At 51.7% G+C, this 20,517-nt stretch overlaps 2 protein-coding genes across 6 annotated transcripts in view; one reads left to right on the forward strand and one right to left on the reverse strand.

Moving 5' to 3' along the window:
- Positions 1-9,472, reverse strand: part of TRIP4 (thyroid hormone receptor interactor 4) — a 31,455-nt gene extending 21,983 nt beyond the window's left edge. For both annotated transcript variants that reach the window (XM_051628751.1, XM_051628750.1), the window contains exons 1-7: positions 9,379-9,472; positions 8,599-8,765; positions 8,245-8,381; positions 3,904-4,137; positions 2,952-3,030; positions 880-1,009; positions 152-367 (exon numbers count right to left, since the gene is read on the reverse strand). In XM_051628751.1, coding sequence (XP_051484711.1) covers positions 152-367; positions 880-1,009; positions 2,952-3,030; positions 3,904-4,137; positions 8,245-8,381; positions 8,599-8,765; positions 9,379-9,455 — 1,040 coding nt within the window. In that variant the 5' untranslated portion in view covers positions 9,456-9,472. The remainder of the gene's footprint in view (positions 1-151; positions 368-879; positions 1,010-2,951; positions 3,031-3,903; positions 4,138-8,244; positions 8,382-8,598; positions 8,766-9,378) is intronic.
- Positions 9,473-17,728: 8,256 nt separating this feature from the next.
- CSNK1G1 (casein kinase 1 gamma 1) overlaps positions 17,729-20,517 on the forward strand; it is a 107,013-nt gene continuing 104,224 nt past the window's right edge. For 3 of the 4 annotated variants that reach the window (XM_051628758.1, XM_051628762.1, XM_051628760.1), the window contains exon 1: positions 17,729-17,819. The gene's annotated coding sequence lies outside the window, so the exon portion shown is untranslated. The remainder of the gene's footprint in view (positions 17,820-20,517) is intronic. The other variant, XM_051628761.1, reaches the window with a different exon arrangement.

Consider the following 20,517-nt stretch of genomic DNA (forward strand, 5'->3'; position numbering starts at 1 on the left):
AACTGCTCCCTAGCATCAGAGGTGCCCTGCAGGGGAATAGCCTGCTCAGCTACCCTTACACTTTCTCTTCCAGATTCAGCCAGACCACTCTCCATAAGATTCTCCCCTCCCTGCTTTGGGGTACACCTTTCTGCTGCCAGTCCCCACTCACTTGCTGTGGTATTCAGCCATGCTGTTGTCTTCTTCCAGGATCTGCCTGCCAGCGAAGTCGATGGTGATTTTTCTGGCCAGGCGCGAGGCGTGCCGCAGCTCCCGCAGCTCCTGCTCTCTCTTCTGGAGGGCTTCCCTCTCCTGCTTGGAAAGCCACTGGTTGGAGTCGGTGGCAAAGTAATCTGATTCATCATCAATGACCTGGGTTCGACGCACACTGGGGAGAAATAACCACAGCAGCAGCAGATGAGCACAGCAGAGCAGCCACACGATGCTGCCTGGCCCAGACCTGCCTTCCTGCCTGCTCCTCTCTGCTCCCTGTAGAGACCTGGACCAGGGCCACAAAGCAAGGACATTCGATTGGACACATCCAAGGGATTCACTCTTGTTCCACCAAATGCGAAGGTGTCTGTAGCTGCAGCCCAGGTTTCAGAAAGAACTAACATTTCTGTTAAAGACAGCTCAGCTTGCCAGATAAAGAAAATTTTCTTTATTGAAAGGGTTGTCAGGCCCTGGCTCAGGCTGCCCAGGGCAGTGGTGGAGTCCCCATCCCTGGAGGGGTTTCAAAACTGTGTAGATGTGGTGCTGAGGGACATGGGTCAGTGGTGGCCTTGGCAGGGCTGGATTAATGGTTGTACTTGATAATCTTACAGACCTATGCCAACCAAAACAATTCTGTGATTCAATAATTTACACTACTTCACAACAGTCTCACAGCCAAGATCTTACCTGGTCCTGTCAAATTCCAACAACTTGTCTTTGTGTTTCACAGCCATCTCCAGGCCAGCTTTGAGCTTAGCCTCTTGCCGAGGCAGCAAATCTTTGCTTATGGCATCCAAATTCCCTGAGCTTTCAGCACCTGAGAGAGAAAACAAATACCAGCTTAGTACACAGCTGCTTAAAAGTCATCTTGGTGGGGCTGGCTGCAGCAATGCCCCCTAAAATGTCACTCAAAGAGCTGAGAAGAACCTTGCCCCAAGATCAGCACCTTTCTGAACCAGGCTCAAGGCCTGATTTTCCTTTCACAGACTACACCCTCCAAAGAGGAGGAATCACAGAATCATAGAATCATAGAACGGTTTGGGTCGGAAGGGACCTTTAAGGATCACCTAGCTCCAACGCCCCTGCATGGGCAGGGACACCTCCTGCTAGATGAGGTTGCTCAGAGCCCCATCCAACCTGGCCTTGAAGATGTCTAGGGAAGAGGCAGCCACAGCATCCCTGGGCAACCTGGGAAGTATTTAAATACTGCAGTCACAACATCCAGGTAGTGTTCTGAGAGAGGGTTTTGCTCTTTGACTCTCCTTCACCCTTCCCTAACAATTTGCACAGTCCAAATTTCACCCATCACCACCTGCAGGCCTGGAGTACCCTCCTACAAGCCAGATTCTCTCCTATGTGTTGTTCCCTCCACAAAGAGGGTCTTGGTCACAACAGATCCCTAACAATTGCAGGTTACGAGCAGAACAAGTCTCATGTCTGCTGCTGTATGAGCCTCTGGCAAAGGAAATCCTCCCCCAGCACACCTCAGCAGACTTTTCAGACCAGCTATTGCTAGAGACAGAGAAATCTATTCCCAGCAACCAGCTCTTCCTTCTTACCGTTTCTGGCAGGGGGCCAAAACCCAGCCAAGCAAACAAAAGGGAACAAAAGAAACCACACAAGAAAGGACGGGTTTGCATGGAGGGCAGAACAGAACAGCCCAGCGTGTTTCACAGAAGCCATCACACGGGTAACGCCTTCATTTCAGAGAAACAAACCAGCCTGTATCTCCCTGTTGTTGCTGATCCACATTTTTCACTCCTGAGACAAATAGGTAAGGAGGTTTCAGCTTTCACCTACACAGACAATGCACAAAACCAGACCTGGCCGGGGCAGAAGACCCATGAAATGGGTAAGGGAAGGGGATCCTGAAGCACCTCTGGATCTCTATGGGAAGATAATAAACAGACCAACTCTGTGATCAGCTGTTCCTCTCAAGGACTTACAGGACCTCCTGCCATGTCAGCAGCTCTGAAGTGAAGTTGACACTGAGACCCAGAGTAAATATTTCCCCAGTTCTTCAGCAAAGTGTATTTTTCAACCAAGAACACTGTGACCTTGGCTGTATTTCAGCTAAATGCAGACAAACATCCCCATAATGCCCAGGTCTTTGTGGGGAGACTGGGTATTATTTCCTCTTGCTTTCCTTGGCTCTCTTCCTATTTTTAGCTCCCAAGGTAAGTGTTAAACAAGAGTAATTAGAAAACATTAACCACCACCTCTCTAGACTCAGCAAATCAGAGAGCAGCACTTCATCTGCCATAACACACATTCCACATGAGACTTATCCTCATTTTCAAGAGCTGCTACAGTGATCCAGTTCATGTGATTGATTCAGGAATGGCTTAAGGAGCAGCCTTGTGGCTTCTGGGAAAGGACATACTATGCTGCCGTTTGACACCTGCAGCTATCACCTTGGTTGAAGTCCAGAAATGCTGCCAAGTGCTTGCAGAGAAGACACCAGGAGCTGCCTTCCCAGCCAGCCTCGCACTGCCCATCACAAAGGCCAGGCAGCAACGGGAAGTTCTGAGGTTCACAAACTGTCCTGGCAATTTATATGGCAGAGCAGCCTTCAGGTGTCAGCTCCTGAGAAAGAATTATCTTTGGACTTTGCCAGCAATTCTTTACAATTCCAGTGAATCTATCTAGTCAACTTACACAAACTCATTCCTACAACACCAAGGCAAGCACAGGACAGGGAGGCAGGAGGGCTCCTGCTGTCACACACCAAACGTGGCAGGTATGGAATTGCTACTGACCTGCCATCAGCTTCTTCAGCAACTTCTGGCTCTTGTTTGAGTCCCGTTGGAGAATGTCCTGCTCTTCTTTGGTGCACACCTGAAGAAAAAAAATAAAATGGAGACTCAGGAAGGACATCATATGTTTGACCAGCTTTGAAGCTTTGGGCCACAGCTCAAGGTAAGCTGTTTAAGATGGCCAAGACAGTCCACACCTCCTGCCCTCAGGTTATATTTACTCCAGCTTGCAGTTTCCCAGAAGCAATTCATGAGAATGTACAGCCTGGTATTTCTTGGTTCTGTGGGTGGGTGTGCTGCTAGGTAACCTCAAAGGATGAGAAATGCACTCAGATCCTGAGCAGATGAACGATGCCTAACACAGAAGCCCTCTCTCTTGGTTGGCCACTTGGAGTTAAATCTTTAAAAACAGCAACCAATCTGATTGGAAACATTTCCTTCATCCGACCACTGGTTTTCTTCTCTCCTGAATCTGTAGTCATTAACTTGCCCCTCTTCTCCAAAAGGTGCCCTTTCAGCCCAAACCAGGGGTAACAGATATCCCAAATGGGATGAAGAAAAGTCAACATGTTGGCCCTGGCCACATCTCCTGCCACTTATGAGGCCTCCCAGGCTGTGTCCAGGACGGCACTGAAGCCTTGCACACATTTTGGACACTACTGCAGTGCACAGGACAGCCACAGGAGACTGCCATAAACCAGGCAAGCTCCAAAATTATATAAATGATGAGGGAAACCTCTCTGCTCTCTGATGCAGCACAATAAAAAAGAAACAAAAAGTGACTTAAAGCCCAGAAGGAGACAGAACAGGTTCTTTCCTGCACGGCTTCAGAGTTTGGAGCACTCTGCTAGAGAAACTTTGTCTGAGAGGCTAATTCATCCCCATGCCCCTCCGAAACCCCAAGCAAACTATGTCACATTCAAGCACAGAAAGTGAAGACTAGCTAGTTACTAACCAGAGCTCCACAGAACAAGCAGGGCCCAGAGCCCTCCTGCTCGCAGACAATGCGCCCGCAAACCAAGCAGTTGTTGATGAGCTTGTGCTTCTGGCCCAGGCACTCGCAGGCGTGACGCCCTGGGATCAGGACAGCCAGCTTGTCTTGCCCCTCCTTGGTATACAAGCTGACATACTTGGGCTTCTTCTTCAAGGAATTGGTGCTGCTGCTGACTCCACTGCTGTTCTCCTGTGCCTGAGAAGCAAAAAAATCAACAGTCTTCACACTGCAATAATAGCAGCAAAGAGAAAGCACCGTCCCTTGAACAGGCTGAGGAGACTCAGACAAGAGTTATTCTGCCTAACTGGAATGCAGCTCGGACCAGAACACAGATTCCACAGAAAGACAAGCTTAGAACTGGCAGAAAAATTCCAAGGAATCTAAGCAAAGCAAGGACATAAGGATGTTGCAGATCCATCTGATGTTTGCTGCCTCAGTAAGGTAAAACTGCTTGGGTCCAGAGGACAGAGGTGCTGTCAGTGCCCCAGACCTGCACTATCTACTCACGGGTGTTGAACAGATTCAAGTATCAGCTAAGCTACACCCAGATTTACTTTCAGGGTCTCTTTAGGTTATAGCAACCCCCTGCATGTAACAATGAAGTCCTGTGTGTGCCTGTCCCCAGAAACAGTGCTGCTGGAGGCAGCAGGACGTCTTCATTCACAGCCAGGTCACCACCCAGCATTTTTTGTGTTTTCTACCCAAGCAGAGGTTTTCCAGGCACTGCCTGTTCAAGAATTTAGCTGTAATGTATTTTTTTCTCCTCATGTCATGACTTGGCATCAGTGATTCTGTGATTGACCTCTCCCAGTTTGAGTCAAGGCCTGCACTGGGGCAGGGACTAAGCTTCAGGTCAGGGTGAGGCAGAGAAACCCCAATCAGAAACAAAGCAAGGTATTTTAGATGATGGCTGGATTAATAATCTAATAGTGGAATTCTGTTTTCTCCCCTCAGACCTTACACCTTGATCAATCAAACAAAAGGTTCCTCCTCCCACCCAACATCTCCAGCAGGTACCAGCTGAGAATTGAATTGTTGAGAAGTTAATTGCAGGAATTAATTATAGCACAGGAATCACTCCAGAGAAACAGAAGAAAGCCAACTGCTACCATTTCTCTGGCAATGCTCAAAACCAGGTGCTTTGAGAAGCAAGCACAGCACACTCCAGGCAGAAACCTCCCTCATACACTAGATGAGACTGGTTTAAGCCATGGATTGCACACTAGCCATGACCAAGAAGGATCTGGAGTTATTACTCTCATTATACCAGCAGCAGCACTCCAATATAAATGCATTCTCTGGCCTTTAGCTGTCATGTCTATGACACACTTGAAAATCCTCTTGCAGCTCAAGTACAGCTTTTCTTTCCCTCTCCTCTCCACAGTCTCTCTCATCAACAGAAAAGAGGATTTCTCAGAAACTCTTTCCCAGAAAGCCTGCTTGCATCCACCAGAGAACAGCTCTCTCTGCCTGCTGACAGTCCCTGACCCACGCCTCGGTCAGCACTGCTGCCACGTCCTGCCAGGCTGCCCTTCTTTGTGACATTGCCACACGGCATTAGGCCACCTCTTCTGCCAATTCTTTTTCCCTGCTTTGCTCTCAATACCAGCAGGCTGCCGGGTTAGTGACAACTGGACCTGGTGTTTCCAGTCCCCCCAGTTCTGCTCAACAGACTTTACTGCCACTGCCAGATCCAAGCACTGTCATGAAAAAAAAAAACAAAACACCACCAGATAAAGCGGCCTTGGTCAGCAAGTCTTGGCAGGGCTTCCTCAGATTGTTTTTTTAATTAGGGTAGAGAATAACTAAAAGGAAATGCAACATTACGGTCCATATTTAACCCTCCAGTTCAAAAAATATGAGTTTTTTTAATCTTCCAAATACTTTCACAAACACTTTCAGCATTTGTAGCCTCCCTGCTACAAAATCTTTGACTTAAAAACATAAATTTAAGTTCCACAATTTATTCAGGTGCAGCCCTTCCTCTCGGAATTTGGGCACTGCTCAGTCAGGATTGCACAAGGATAAATCATGGAATTTACTTTTGGGAGGTGCAACATGCTCAGTGTTTATAGCACGAAGGACTCTGCTAGCAAGGCAAGCAGGGCACATCCGCACAGCCCTTTCTGCAGAGCACACCCTGGAGTTCAGACAGCAGAACTGCGAAGAGCTGTGTGTGCTGGATCCAGCCCTCAGGAAACAGCCTGGGTTCCCAGCAAGCAGCTCCTTGTCAAAACCCACCACACCAGAAATGGACTCCAGAAAGTCAGCCTGGGCGATTCAAGCAACTGCAAAGAGTGTCATAGATTATGTGCTGGGGGTGGGAAAGGGTTCTGCTGAATGGAAAGCAAGTCTGCTGCAAAAAGTTAGTTAACTAATCAATTAACTAATTAATTACTTGGATGCAGGACTTTAAGGACTCTCTTGGATGTAGGAATTCTAAGCAAGTTTGCTGATGATGCAAAGCTGGGAGGAGCTGTCGACACCCTTGAGGGCAGGCAGACCCTGCAGAGAGACCTGGACAGGTTGGAGAGATGGGGGGTCACCAACCACGTGGAGTTTAACAAGGGCAAGTGCTGGATTCTGCACCTGGATGTTCAGCTTCCTCAGGAGGGGAAGAGATGGGGCAGGTCCTGATCTCTTCACTCCTGTGACCAGTGACAGGACTGGGGGAAATGGCAGGAAGCTGAGTCAGGGGAAGTTTAGGTTGGATATCAGGACAAGGTTTTTCACCCAGAGGATGACTGAGCACTGGAACCAGCTCCCCAGGGCAGTGGTCACAGCACCAGGCCTGCCTGGGTTCAAGAAGCATTTGGATGATGCTCTCAGGCACATGGGGTGATTCTTGGAGTGCCCTACACAGGGACAGGAGTTGGACTGGATGATCCTGATGGGTCCCTTCCAACTCAGCATATTCTATGAACTATCCTAGCACCTACTGCTTGCTGCATGGTCTCATGCTGCTTGGAACCAGCATTTCTCTGCTCTTATTTTGCATTTTCCTTCACTGCAGCTCAAACTGTTTACAAAGGCTGCTGAGCAGGAGAGGGAAACATCCAAACCAGAGCTGCTGTTCAGTGAAAAGGCACCTGCTACAGTTCCCTAGTTCCTCTGTCTGGCACTCCAAGACTCCTTGGAAGCAGCCTGAAATGTTTCAGCTGCCAGTGAAAGCTTTATGCAGCATGACTGGGAAGTTTAAATACGACAAGGAGGAATGTTCTACCCACTTGGTTTCACAGAATTGTCCTGGTTGGAAAGGACCTCTAAGATCACAGAGTCCAACCATCAACACAAAAAACCCCACAACCTTGGCCACTGGAGCATGCCCTAAAGTACCAAATCTACATGGCTTTTGAATACCTCCAAGGATGGTGACTCCACCATCTCCCTGAGCAGGCTGTTCCAGCGTCCAATCACTCTTTTAGTATAGAGTTTTTTCAAAATATCGAGTCTAAACCTCCCCTGCTGCAGCTTCAGGCCATTTCCTCTGGTCCTGTCATTATTCACCGGGGAGAAGAGGCCACCACCCACCTCCCTACAACCTCCTCTCAGGTAGTTGCAGAGGGTGATGAGGTCTCCCCTCAGGCTCCTTTTCTTCACACTAAACACCCCCAGTTCCCTCAGCTGCTCCTCGTAAGACTTGTCCTCTAGAACCTTCACCAGTGTCTTCCTTGACCTCTGCCTCAAGCAAATACCTTTTACTACTAATTACAGCATCTACTGCCATTGTCCACTCACCCAGGATTCTGGGGAGGGGAGCAAAATCTATTTTGACATAGTGACTCCCTGATGTTTATCTCCCTCTGTTATAGACACAAACTCATCCATCTTTTTCTCCATCCCCAGATGATTTGCCCCACAGCAGTGGCAGTGACAGATGCCTGTACACACGCAGGGTGTGGCACAGCCTGCCCACACTCCTGCTCTGCACAGCCTATGCTCAGGAGCAGCTGCCTCTCTCCCCGGGAATGGGGGATCAGGTTGTTGCTTGTGGCTGTCACACTGCCTGGGAGTGAGTGAACCAAGACACCCAGAGGTGTCTCACACAGAACCTGTGTGAGATGAGACAGGGTTTGCAGGTCAGACCAGCACGTACCAGACCCAGTGATACAGCTGGGAAACACAAACACACTTTCCTGCACATAACCCCCTTCGTTGTGACTCTGATGACTGAGGATTCATATTTCTGAAAGCTTTTTCTGCTTTCCAGTCACACCTGCTGCCAGGGCTGGGGGCTGCCCTGGCCAGCATGTGCCCACGCAGCCAGTGAGCAGGGCCCATCAGAGCCCCAGAGCCCCTCACCTTGGCCAGGTCCAGGGGGGTCTTCACTTCCTCCACATGTGCACTTGGCTCCACATACGCAGGTGTCTCCTGCTTGTTCCTTCCTTTGCGTTTACCCTTTTTTGCTTGGTCTCCAGCCCGAGGTGCCTCCAAAGTCTCTGGAAGTGTGAGTAAACACAAAGACAGGCCAGTAACGACCAGCAAGAGAAAGACGCCCCTGAACTCATACTTGGGTGAATGAAAACAGGATTTGCACTGTCATGACAAACAGAAATAGGACCAGTCAAGGGCATTTGTGGTGCACAATTGTTTACAAACAGCTTCTCTGAGACAAGCTCATCTGAGACTTCAGTTCCTTCCCCCCGTGCCACTCACCGTCCTTTTTCCGATAGGGTGGCAAAGGCTCAGAGGGCAGCTGGGAGGATTTCCGCCACCTGGACAGCAGCTCTTCCACAAACCAGCTCTTCTTCCCATCAGTCCCCTGAAGGAGGTCAGCAACGTACTCCCGGATCTCATCCTCATTTGTTATTGACAAGATGTACCTGCAAGGGGATGGGATGGAGAAAAACAGCTGCAAGGGCTTTTGTTCTGAGGAAACCAACAGTCTAACTGCACGTCTGCAATTTATCTCTCCTCTTCAGACCAGGTTTCTGTAGAGATCATGGTAAGAAATGGGTTCCTGAGTCAAATTTTGAGAAGGATGCTTTGGGAAATCCCTTGTGGCTGTTTCACTGAAAAAAAAAACAAAACCAAAACCCTGAAGCTAAAGCATCTTTCTCTCCCTGTTCCAGCACAGAGTGACATCCCCCCTGGCTCTTCTGCCAGCCACCAAAAAAAAAAACCCTCACCCCGAGAATTAGTTCCTACCGACGTCACATGAAAGAATCGGCCACAAACCAAGAAGTTCCTGCTTAAAGCAAAGGCACAGCACCCGTGTCCTTCTGCCCTCACCCCGCAGGCCTGCCCAGCGCCCACCCCAGGGACAGCCCAGGCCGCAGCCCCGGGAACACCATCTTCCCTCAGGCCTGGGCCGGGGCGGGGACGCGGGGGCCACTCGAGGGGCAGCGGGCGGCAGGCCAGCCCCGCCCCGGCCCCGCTCACCTCCCCTCACCTCCCCTCCCTCCCCTCACCTCCCCTCACCTCCCCTCACCTCACCTCACCACCTCCTCGCCCACGTCCAGCCCGAAGTCTCCCCGCAGGCGCTGGACGCACCAGGCCCGCAGCGCCGCCATCTCCCGCGCGGGGCCGGCCCCGCCGGGTCCCGGGAAACGCGGCCGCGGCTCCAGCGTTCCGGGCCCGCCGTCCCTCCCGCCCCGGGGCTGCCTCGTGTCTCGCGGGTGCCGGCGAAGCCCCGAAACCCGCTCCCGGCGCGGAGGTGCCTGCCCCGGGGCTGCCTCGGGCTCGGGGCGCTGCGCTGGGGGGCGAGGCGGGAGCGCTGAGAAGGGCGAGAAGGAGCCGCGCAGCCCGGCCGGGCTCGGGAGGGGGGCTCGGCCGGAGCCCTCCCGGGGCTCCGCAGACACAGAACCGCTCCCGTGTGTTAGAAATGAAAGGTAGTGTTGATTTTGCATTCTAGTGTTAGAAATGTAGTGTTGGGTTTGGTTCACATCTATATATTCTAGTGTTAGGAACATATAGTTTGTTTGACCACATTTATATTAGGACCACATATAGGAATATATAGTTTGTTTGAGATATATATTTTAGTGTTAGGAATATAATTGTTTGTTTGAGAGATATCTACACATTCCAGTGACACCTGGAGTGGTTTATGGGCCAAGAAACTGAGGGACTGAATTGGGCTCCATCTGGGGGATCTGAACATGGAGAAGGGTTTATGGCCCAAGATCAGGCCGAACAAAGGTACTTCTATGTTGCTCTTCAGGGCAGGATGACACCAGGAGATTGTTAATTGGGAAGGCAGCCAAGGGGGCAAGAAAGGTCAAAATTTTACCTTAAAAGGTAAAAAGTAAACTGCTAGAATGGAATGTGTCAACAGGGGCGGGAAACTTAGAGGATAATTTGAAGCATTGGAGAGGCTGGAAACCCTGGAGTGCTCAGCCAGGGGGGAACAGGGGAGGGAACTTTGGGAATAGGGAATATAAACCGTTATTCACCTGGCTATGGGTGTGCCTGCTTGCTTAGGTCACCCATTCTTGCAAGGATGTAAATAACCTGTGCTTTGCTGAAGGATCCGTGTGGGGCTGTCATTGGCGCGACAAACGTTTCTCACACGTGGGAAACACCCTGAGGATTATCGAGTCCAAGCCCGGCCCTAGCTCTGCCGAGCCCTGCTCCAAACCCCCCCGGTGTTCCTTCTTTCAGGGAAGAAATTCTTCCCGATGCCCAAACTGCAGCCTCCCCTGGAGCAACTCTGCGCCACGTGGGAAGTGCCACTGAAATATAAGGGAAAACTTCCGTGCGGTGAGGGTGACAGAGCCCTGGGACAGGCTGCCCGGGGGGGCTGTGGAGCCTCCATCCCTGGAGAGATTCGGAACCCACCTGGATGCAGCCCTGGGAATGTGCTCCAGGTGATCCTGCTTTAGCAGGGGCTTGGACTAGATGATCCCTAGAGGTCCCTTCCAACTCTGACAGTTCCCAGGGCCGCGGGCACCACCGGACCCCCCGGACCCCCCATTCCCCGCCGGGGGACCCAGCCCGCCCTGCAGGAGCTTTCTGGGGAGCAGGTTTAAGGGCAGGTTTCTTCTCAGCCTTGGATTTACAGGTTCCCAGCACATCCTGGGAGGTGCTGGCTCAGCGGCACAGCCTCGGGTTTTGGTCACTCGGGTAAGTTAGTCAGCTTGAAACTCAGGAGTGAAATGGGAGACAGGTTTTCAGCTTCCCAGAAGTGGTGTGGGACCTGCCCGTGGCCCTCTGGGGTGAGAACAGCAGAGAATGTTACAGAATCACAGGGTTGTTAGAGTTGGAAGGGATCTAGAGATCATCTAGTCCAGCTGTCCCACTGAAGTAGGATAACTTGGGGCACTTCGCCCAGGACTGCATCCAGGTGGGGTTTGGATACCTCCAGAGATGGAGACTCCACACCCTCCCTGCGCAGCCTGGCCCAGGGCCTTGTCACTCTCGTTGTAAGGAAGTTTTTTTTTATGTTTAAAGGGAACTTCCCATGTTCCAGTTTGTACCCGTTGCCCCTCCAAGGATGTGTTGGATGTGATGTTTCTGCCCTGCAGCAGGCTTTCCTGTGGGAACAGCAGGTATGTGCTGCTCAGTCCAGGCTTCTACCACTTAGGATGCAGTAGCTTCTGTCAGTCCTAATGCCTCACAGTGCAGTCTGGGGCTGATTAAAACCATTCAGGTCACCCAGCCTCCAGGAAAAGGGCTTTTTTAGCCTTTCAAGCAAGAGTTGGTAGAGTTCTGCTAACTCTTTTGAATTGATAACACTTTTTACAGAGCTCGGCCCCTGCCACCATATCCTGCAGAAGATGGTGAGTTCTCCTAAGAGGAGTGGACATGATCTGACCCCAGCTGTAATGATGAAGTACGTGTCTCCTGTACTCCAGCTGGGCTTTGCATATTTGGATAGAGTTTTTACCGTTTGTTACAGCTCTTGCAGAACTAGAAGTGGGACTGACTGTGAGAACATTGTGGAAAAATCACAGTGAAATTAATACACACATTTTGAAGTTTAACATTCAGTGTAAGTCACTGTATTAATTTTAATCCGGGTTTCCTTGTGCTCCTCAGTGACTCCTGCATCCTGTGCAGCTTTTCTCTTTTGATTGCCTTGTCGTTGCCTGAGACTTGTGTGATTGTGCTTGTTCTGCTCTAAAGCAGATCCTCAGTTTTCTAATACACTGAAGCATCCTGAAAACACATCCATGTTGTGTCTTTATTAAAGTAAAAACTGTTAATCATGACCTCTTGATCCAAAGGTGGGAAAACTGGATTTGAAAAGACACCAGTGAGTTGGAAGGGCAGAGATCACTCACTATGATTTCGAGGTGAAATTTAGTTAAAACAAACTGGGTTTTTCTAAGGAATCAAAACCCAGAAAACTCAGAGAATGGGAAACTGCGAAAAATAAATCAAACTTGTTCTTGTGAAGGGCCAAGGGAGCCACGGCACTTTGGGGGTAATTCAGATGAAAAAGTCAGTGGGGTCTTATGGAAAAGAAGCCATGGGTCTTACTCACTTCTATGGCCACAACGACTTCAATCCAGCACTAGAATTACTAGCAAAGTTTAGCATAGTAAAGCAGGGTCACATAAAGCATTGAGAATAGATTTTAGACAAGGATAAAGTGGTCGTGTCCCTGCCCGTGGTGTGATGTTATACCATGTAACAGGGATTTCTGGCATCTTGGGGCTAAAGGTATAGCCTGGAGAACCTCTTCAGGGGTACAATTGGCTGGAAACCCAGCTGTTATAGTTACTGTGATTCCTCTAAAGTTCAATTTTGCACTGATTTCTTGTAAATGTGAAGAATTATTTCATAACAATGTGCTTTTTTGTTAAACCCTTAGGAACACTGCAACTCCCTGATTTTTGAACAAGGGAATCAAAGAGGGGAACACAAAACCAGCTTAAGCCCAGCGCTCTGGAACGAGCTCGGGAATTAGGGTTTTCAGTTTAATTTGTAAATTAGAAAATAGGAGCAAGCTGAGACCTGCCAGAAAGGGTAAGACACACTGTTGTGACCCTGCACTGACCAATTTATTCATCTCAATGTGTTTACATGCTCATAAACATCCACTTTAAAATGTATAAATAACCGGAGCTGACAATAGATGTCAGCAGCATCTCCAGCTCCAAACACCGGATGGTGCCAGTGACCAGGGACCTGCTCCTTTGGCCCTCCTCCCATCTATTTATTTAGGTGACATGAGGGAAATGTATAAGCATATGGATGAAAGACTGAATTCACTCTTTATTTCCTGAGAGTCGTGGTTATCTCGCTCAGTAATGGTCTCCACAGAAATGGAGTAACCAGCAAAATCACCCATTGTTTCACCAGTGCAACCACCATGGCTTGTTTAAACCCTGCTCTGGACAGGCAGGGATGGGAACCCACTTCCCCAGCAGATTATCTCCTCCCATATCTAACACCTGGTGTTTTCTGCCCATAGTTCGGATTAATTTTCAGGCCCCTGATCTTGAGAACATCGCAGCCCCGAGAGCACTAATGAGGATTAAACTGCCCTGTTCAGCCTCATCCAGGATGCCCACCCACACCAGAAAGGTCCAGGAGATCCTTCTGACCCAGGCTGAGGGCACCCAAACATTTCCAGGGGAATGTTGAATGGACCTCACTGGTCCCAGCTCCTTGAGGGCTCTTGGTCCATCGAGCAGGCCAGCAGGAGCAAGGTTTCTCCTGTAGGAAAAGGGCTGGATCCCCGTGGGATGGCCAAAGCATTTAGGGGAGCAGATACAGGTATTTAGAATATAAGAAATCCCAAGGGTGTAATATGTTGAAGTTAAAGTCTTAGGGGGCAAAACTGTTGTCTTGGAAGGTGGGGTGGGATGGACCCCATCCTGTTCCATCCCATGGAACGTCCAAGGTATAAGGGGTTGTTTGCTTTTCCCTCCTTAATAACATGTGATAACAAACTCCTGCTGTTCCAGAGCATTTTCAAGCTTTACCCAGCAAAGCCCTTCTCCTCTGGTGTCTGAAACACGACAGATTGAACATCCCTGGAGGCTCCGGCCAGGCAGGGAGGCAGGATCTCCTCCATCCCTCCCACTAGGGCCAGCCGGGGGCAGGTGTTGGGCGGGAAGAGCAGATGTCCCTGCGGCGGGGACACAGACAGAGGGGAGGGGGGAAAGGGCCACCAGATGAGGGGATTGTATATCTTTTCCTGACTCTTGAGGGCTTTCCCAAACCCTCCCCCCTCCCGTTACCAGATGATGCTGTGCTGTGGCACATATGATGTCCCCTTCATCCCACTGGTTTTTTTTGCACCCCACTCCTCAAAATCAAGGCTCCTGGCTGCAGGCACAGCAGTTTTGAGCTCAGATGCTGTTTGCTTGTGCTGAGGGAGCTGACCAGGACACCCTGGACACAGGAGGACCATTAATTTCAGTAAAGATTCAGCCTGGTCATGTATGTTCCTGCTCAGATGATTACAGGGGCTGTTTCCATCAAGAGAGAAAAGGACAAGACCCTGGTACCTTCTCACTTGACATGGTTGCTCCTGTGCTTGCTCTCATTTTACTACAAAAAAAGCACTCTTTTAATCTTTCTTTTTGCTCTGATTTTGTTTTGGTTTGTTTTTTTGTTTTTTTTCTCTCTGCACACTCACAACCAGTGCTACCCAAAAAGATACGAGGTTGCTTTGCTGCTTGTGTCCTGTGTGTCCCCTCTGCCCACGCTGCTCCAGCCCTTGTGCTGGGGTGGTGCCTCCCTGTGCCTGATCCTCAACAGGAGCTTCATTGTCCTTCCTGCTGCCCCAGACAAAGGGGTATTGTCTTGCCCACCAGCTCCTGCTGGCCGTCCTGCTTCATCCCAACCACAGACTCTGCACGAAGCGGGACGTTTCTTTTCTCTTCCGAATCAGGCACTCAGGAATCAGTCTGGCTTCTCAGCTGTCCTGGCTGAGGATGCAGAGCTGAGTGTCAGCTGGTAAAGGGTGGTCCAAACCCACCAAGATGTCCCTGGGTCGGCTGTGAGCTCTCTCCACCCCATACATCTTCCAACACGTGGGCCAGGCTCCTGGGAAACTCCCAGAGCATCATCACAGGGCTAACAAAAACCCACGTGTTTAACATCACCAAAAGAATGATTCAAACTAAAATAGTCTGACAATAATTATTCAGAATTAAGATACTCCTTGGGAGCTCCTGGCTGGTCCAGAACAGAAATGGGGAGAATTTAGACCATGGTACAAATTCACTCCAAACAATGAAATGTATTTCAACATATGAGGGACGAGGCTGCCCCTGAGCCTGCTGGGGTTGTGCGTCCTGCTCCGGAACACCACGAGGTTCCTGGGTGAAATCCTACCAATTCCTCCCATGCTGGTTTGGGTTTTTTTTTTGGTAGTAGGGAAAGGGCTCCAGAGGGGCTCCTGTGAGAAGATGAGAAGCTCTCCCTGCTCCAAAACCAGCCAAGGAGCCATTAGAGCGACAAAAGATGAACCTCTGCCATGAACATAGGAAAGAACTGAGAGCAGTTAGAAAAGAGCTGAGCCCAGAGGTGAAAGGCAGTGCTGGGGTGAGGATCCAGTGGAGGGACCCCGTGGGGAGCAGGGCAGGACTGTGAGGAATCCTTCTCCCTGAGGAAGAAGGAGCAGCAGGAACCACCAGCCTGTGACCTGATTCTAAACCCCATCCCCATCCCCCTGTGCTGCTGGGGGGAAGGAGGGAGAGAAACTGGGAACAAAGGGATTTGGGAGGGAAGAAGGGAGGGGGGGGAACATCTGCAAGCCCTGCTCTGTGTCCTGGGGGTGTTGGATGAGTGTGAAATGAAATTGTTCCTTTTCCCCAACTTGAGTCTGTTTTGCCCGGGACCTCAATCAGTGAAGAACCCTCCTTGTCCTTGGTCTCAACCCAGGAGCTTCTGGTTGGGTTTGTCCTCCCCACCCCAGGGGGGTGTGAGGGGGGGGCTGAGTGAGGCCCCGGGGCTGGGTCTTGGTTGTCCTGTTGGGCCCAAAACCACGACACCTCCTTGTTAAAAAGACTGTGTTCATGTTGTGGGGTTTTTCATTAGTGAGATCACAAAGAGACAAAAAGTGCAAAACAAGCTCAGCCCAGAGCTCAGGGCTCAGCCTCATTAGATCGGATGATGGCAGGACAGGCTGGATTAGGATTATCTGGTTTTGATATTAATGTTGATGACTTAAAAGGTATAATATTGTCATTGAGCAGGCAGACTGCACCTACATCTTAAAAGAAAAAGTAAGCAAACTGGCACATTTTAAATATTAGCAAGTTTTCCAAAAAGTGGGTTTTAGTTTCAGCTTTGTTAAGGGACCAGAGCAAAACACACCAGCCTGTCCTCAGGAATACAAGGTACCAAAGAAAAGAGATCATGCCTCAATTCTGCATCTAAGCACATTTTCCAGGTGATTTTTACAAATTAACTAGTGGCTCATTTGTGGTGGAGACCATGTGCTGACAAGCTGTGAGTGGGTTGTTGAGGTTGTCCCCAGGTCAGAGACACACTGGGGATGAAGGTTTTCAATACTGCAGGAAAAACATGAATTTAGAAAATGTTGTGTTCTTGCTCCTGGTGGGTTTCTGCTCCTGTCCTGTCACGTTTCTTGGGTGGCTACTGAAAATTGGGAAATTTGGAGTTTTGAGAAGGACATGACAAACTGCACAAAGTTCAACAAGGCCAAGTGCAAGGTCCTGCACCTGGGTTGGTGCAATCCCAAACACAAATACAGGTTGGGGAGAGAATGGATTTGGAACAGCCCTGAGGAGAAGGACTTGGGGGTGATGGTTGATGAGAAGCTCAACATGAGCCAGCACTGTGCGCTGGAGCCCAGAGACCACCTGTGCCCTGGGCTGCAGCAAAAGCAGCGTGGGCAGCAGGGCCAGGGAGGGGATTGTCCCCTCTGCTCTGCTCTGCTGAGACCCCACCTGGAGTGTCCAGTTGTGGAGCCCCCAACATAAGAAGGACATGGAGCTGTTGGAGAGAGTCCAGATGATCCGAGGGCAGGAGCAGCTCTGCTCTGGAGACAGGCTGGGAGAGTTGGGCATGTTCAGCCTGGAGAAGAGAAGGCTCCAGGGAGACCTGAGAGCACCTTCCAGTGCCTGAAGGGGCTCCAGGAAAGCTGGGGAGGGACTTGGGACAAGGGCAGGGAGGGAGAGGACAAGGGGGATGGATGAACACTGGAAGAGGGGAGAGTTACGTGAGATATCAGGAAGAAATTCGTTTCTGTGACAGTTGCCCAGGGAAGCTGTGGCTGCCCCATCCCTGGCAGTGTTGAAGGGCAGGTTGGATGGGGCTTGGAGCAGCCTGGGCTGGGGGGAGGTGTCCCTGCCCGTGCAGGGGTTGGGACTGGACGATCTTGAAGGTCTTTTCCAACCCAAACCACCCCGCGATTCCACGAGCTGTTTCAGGCTGTTTCTCCCCCTTTGCAGCCCTTGCCGCGAGGAATTTCCCAGGTGCTGCCTGAGGGGCGGATCGGAAGCCAGAAGCGGCCCCTCGCCGAGCGGCGGGATCGCTCCTTTCCCACCAGATTTCTGAGGACGTTTTCCCCTTTTTAGGGCCGCTTCCCCCCCCCCCCCCACCCCCCCTCACAGCCGGGGCGGCGGGGCGGGGGCTGAGCCCCGGGCACGCCGCGCTCGCTGCCCCGCCCGCAGCCCCGCAGCCCCGCAGCCCCGGCCGGGCCCGCAGCCCCGCAGCCCCGCAGCCCCGCAGCCCCGCGGGGCCCGCCCGCCGCTCCCGCTCCACTTCCGCCTAGCAACGGAATGCGGTTGCCAGGGCGAACCCGCCGCCACGGCGCCCCGGAAGCGGTTGCGGGCGGCGCGGGGGCGCTGCTGCCATAGGGCGGTGCTGGCGGCGGGGCGGGGCGCGGGGCCGAGCGCTTCCGGGTCGGGGCCCGCCCCGTGGAGCGCGGCGGAGGGAGGAGCCGCGCGGGGATCGCAGCGGCGGGGCCGGCCCAGCCCGCCCGGCCCAGCCCGCCCGGCCCGGCACAGGTAGGGGCAGCGGGGCCGCCGCGGGGGGGGCGGCGGTGCTCGCCGGGCTCCCCGGCCCGGCCCGTTCGCTCTCCCGGGGCCGCAGCGGCGCGGCCGGGCGGCTGCCGGGGGCGGGAGCGGCGGGGCCGGGGCAGGGCGGGGGTCGCGGGGCTGCTCGAGCGTCTCCCCCGGGAGCCCGGCTGTCGGCCCAGCTGGGCTGCGCGGGTCCTGCCCGGCCCTGGGGCGGGGGAAGCGGCTTTGTGAGGGTTTCGGGAGCCCCGCGGGCGCCGGGGGTTTGCTCTGGTCCGAGCCCGCCCGTTGCCGGCTGATGGGGCCGGAGGGTGGGAGGGGGGCAAGGGGTGCGAGTGGACAGACGTGCCGTGGGTTGAGGTTCGGTCCTTGGCTTCTCAGGTGCCGGTCAGAGAAGAAGGTTTGGGCGAGCGGTTTGGGAGCTCCTTTTGAACCCGGTCGAGTTCCCAGGTCGAAGGGAAACAAAGCACCGTGTGTAACTCTCGATGTATCTACAGCTCGTTTGCGTGAAGAAGTTGGGTGTTCCCCTTTCTCTGGGAAACTTGTGTCTCTGCTGTTTGGTGCAGCGTGAAACCAGGGCTGGGGTTGTTGTCTTGTCCACGTTACCCCTGGGGTTGGTGTCTTCCCAACCCATCCCTTTGCTGCTGACCATCCTCTTCACCCCTTCTCAACAGCCATTGAAGTGTCATGCCCCGAGTCCCAGCTGGCATTAGCATCTGCTGCCTCTTTTGTCCTGACACCATCTGGAGTTTCCACCTTCCCCCGTTCTCCTTTCTGGGGTGGCAGTGGCCTGGCCTCAGTCACAATGTCATGGGTGTGATCTCAGACTTGATTTCTTTTTTTTTTATCAGTGACCTCATGCAGATGTGTAACCAGCATATGCTGCCACTCCCCAAGTTCTTCACTTCTTCCTTCTCTCAGCTCCTGTCTGTGATTTACCTCCATAAACCAACTTCTCCACATCCCTGCTGTAGCACTGTGGTGGTAACTCCATCCCTGCTGGGAGAGGATGGTCGGTGAACTGAGCTCTGTTCCCCTTGAGAAGCTCTTATCAAATATTAGTAGCACTTTCCCACAAACGCATTCCAAAAAAAACAAAGAGCCCCTTTGAGTTACGAGTTGGGAGGTTGCTGTCCTCAGGCTGCAAAAGCCATGGGGGATTCCTCACTGCCTGCCAGTTGCTGAAGTTTTGGAATGAAATGTTCCTGATAGGAGAGTTTGGGTTTTATTTTGTCACTGTTGTAAAGAGATGCATGGAGTGGTCTTCTCCAGGTGAAGCTGGGCTGACACTAGAGCTCTTTGAGGCAAGGATGAGCTGGAGGGTTGGGGGTGTTCAGCCTGGAGAAGAGAAGGCTCCAGGGAGACCTTAGAGCACCATCCAGTACCTGCAGGAGCTCCAGGAAGCTGGGAGGGGCTTGGGACGAGGGCAGAGAGTGAGGGGACATGGGGGAATGGATCAAAACTGGAAGAGGGGAGATTTAGATTAGCCATCACTGCTTGGCTGGTGAGACCACAGTTCTCTGGTGTAAGCTTGGAATTCTGATTTATAGGGTGTTTGGTATCTGTCTAGTAGGTCAAGGGAGGTGATTCTACCCCTCTACTGTGCTTTCATGACAGCCCACCTGGAGCATTGTGTCCAGTTCTGGAGCCCCCAATGTAAGGAGGATCTGGAGTTGTTGGAGTGAGTCCAGAGGAAGCCATGAAGATGATCCAAGGGCTGGAGCAGCTCTGCTCTGGAGACAGACTGAGGGAGTTGGGGTGTTCAGCCTGGAGAAGAGAAGGCTCCAGGGAGACCTTAGAGCACCTCCGGTGCTTGAAGGGGCTCCAGGAAAGCTGGGGAGGCACTTGGGGGACAAGGGCAGGAAGTGAGGACAAGGGGGAATGGATCAAAACTGGAAGAGGGGAGATTTAGATTAGACATCAGGAAGAAATTATTCACCGTGAGGGTGGTGAGAGCCTGGCCCAGGTTGCCCAGGGAAGCTGTGGCTGCCCCATCCCTGGCAGTGTTGAAGGGCAGGTTGGATGGGGCTTGGAGCAACCTGGGCTGGTGGGAGGTGTCCCTGCCCGTGCAGGGGGGTTGGATCTAGGTGATATTTAAGGTCCCTTCCAGCCCAAACCATTCTATGAAATGATAAATATGGGCAAGAGTTCCTGTACGGGCAAGGTGACAGCTGGCAAGGTGGAATCAGATAAGAAAGGAATTTAAAAACCTTGGTGTCTAGGGAATAAAATATATTCTTACTTTTAAAAAACCTTATGTTTTAGGAAGCATGGAGGATCGTGGTGAGAACTGGCCAGGCAAAACTCTGTTCCCCATATTGAAGCTCTGGCTGCTGGGGTAGTGCAACCCTAGCACAGCTGGTACCACAGCCTTTTGGCAGAGCTGTTGCCAACTCCAGTGCTATTTTAGACTATTGGCTTGATAAAATCAGGACTTTGCACTTATGCCTTGCATAAGTACTGAAACTTTCTCTAGTATCTGCCCTGGAATAGCTTTTTCTGGCCTCACCAGTGTCCAGCTGGTGTCTTTTGTATTTTGAAGAGCTGCTGGGCTGTGTGTAAGATGAGGTGCAGCTCTCTGCTTCGCTCTGAAAGTCTAGAGCAGTTGATTTTCCAGTGCTGGCCTAAAGTCCTTGTCAGTTTAGACCAATCTAGGCTTCTTGCTGTATTTCTCATATGGAAAGCTGCA

The sequence above is a fragment of the Apus apus genome, chromosome 10, assembly GCF_020740795.1.
Source record: "Apus apus isolate bApuApu2 chromosome 10, bApuApu2.pri.cur, whole genome shotgun sequence".
In the NCBI taxonomy this organism is placed as follows: Eukaryota; Metazoa; Chordata; class Aves; order Apodiformes; family Apodidae; genus Apus; species Apus apus.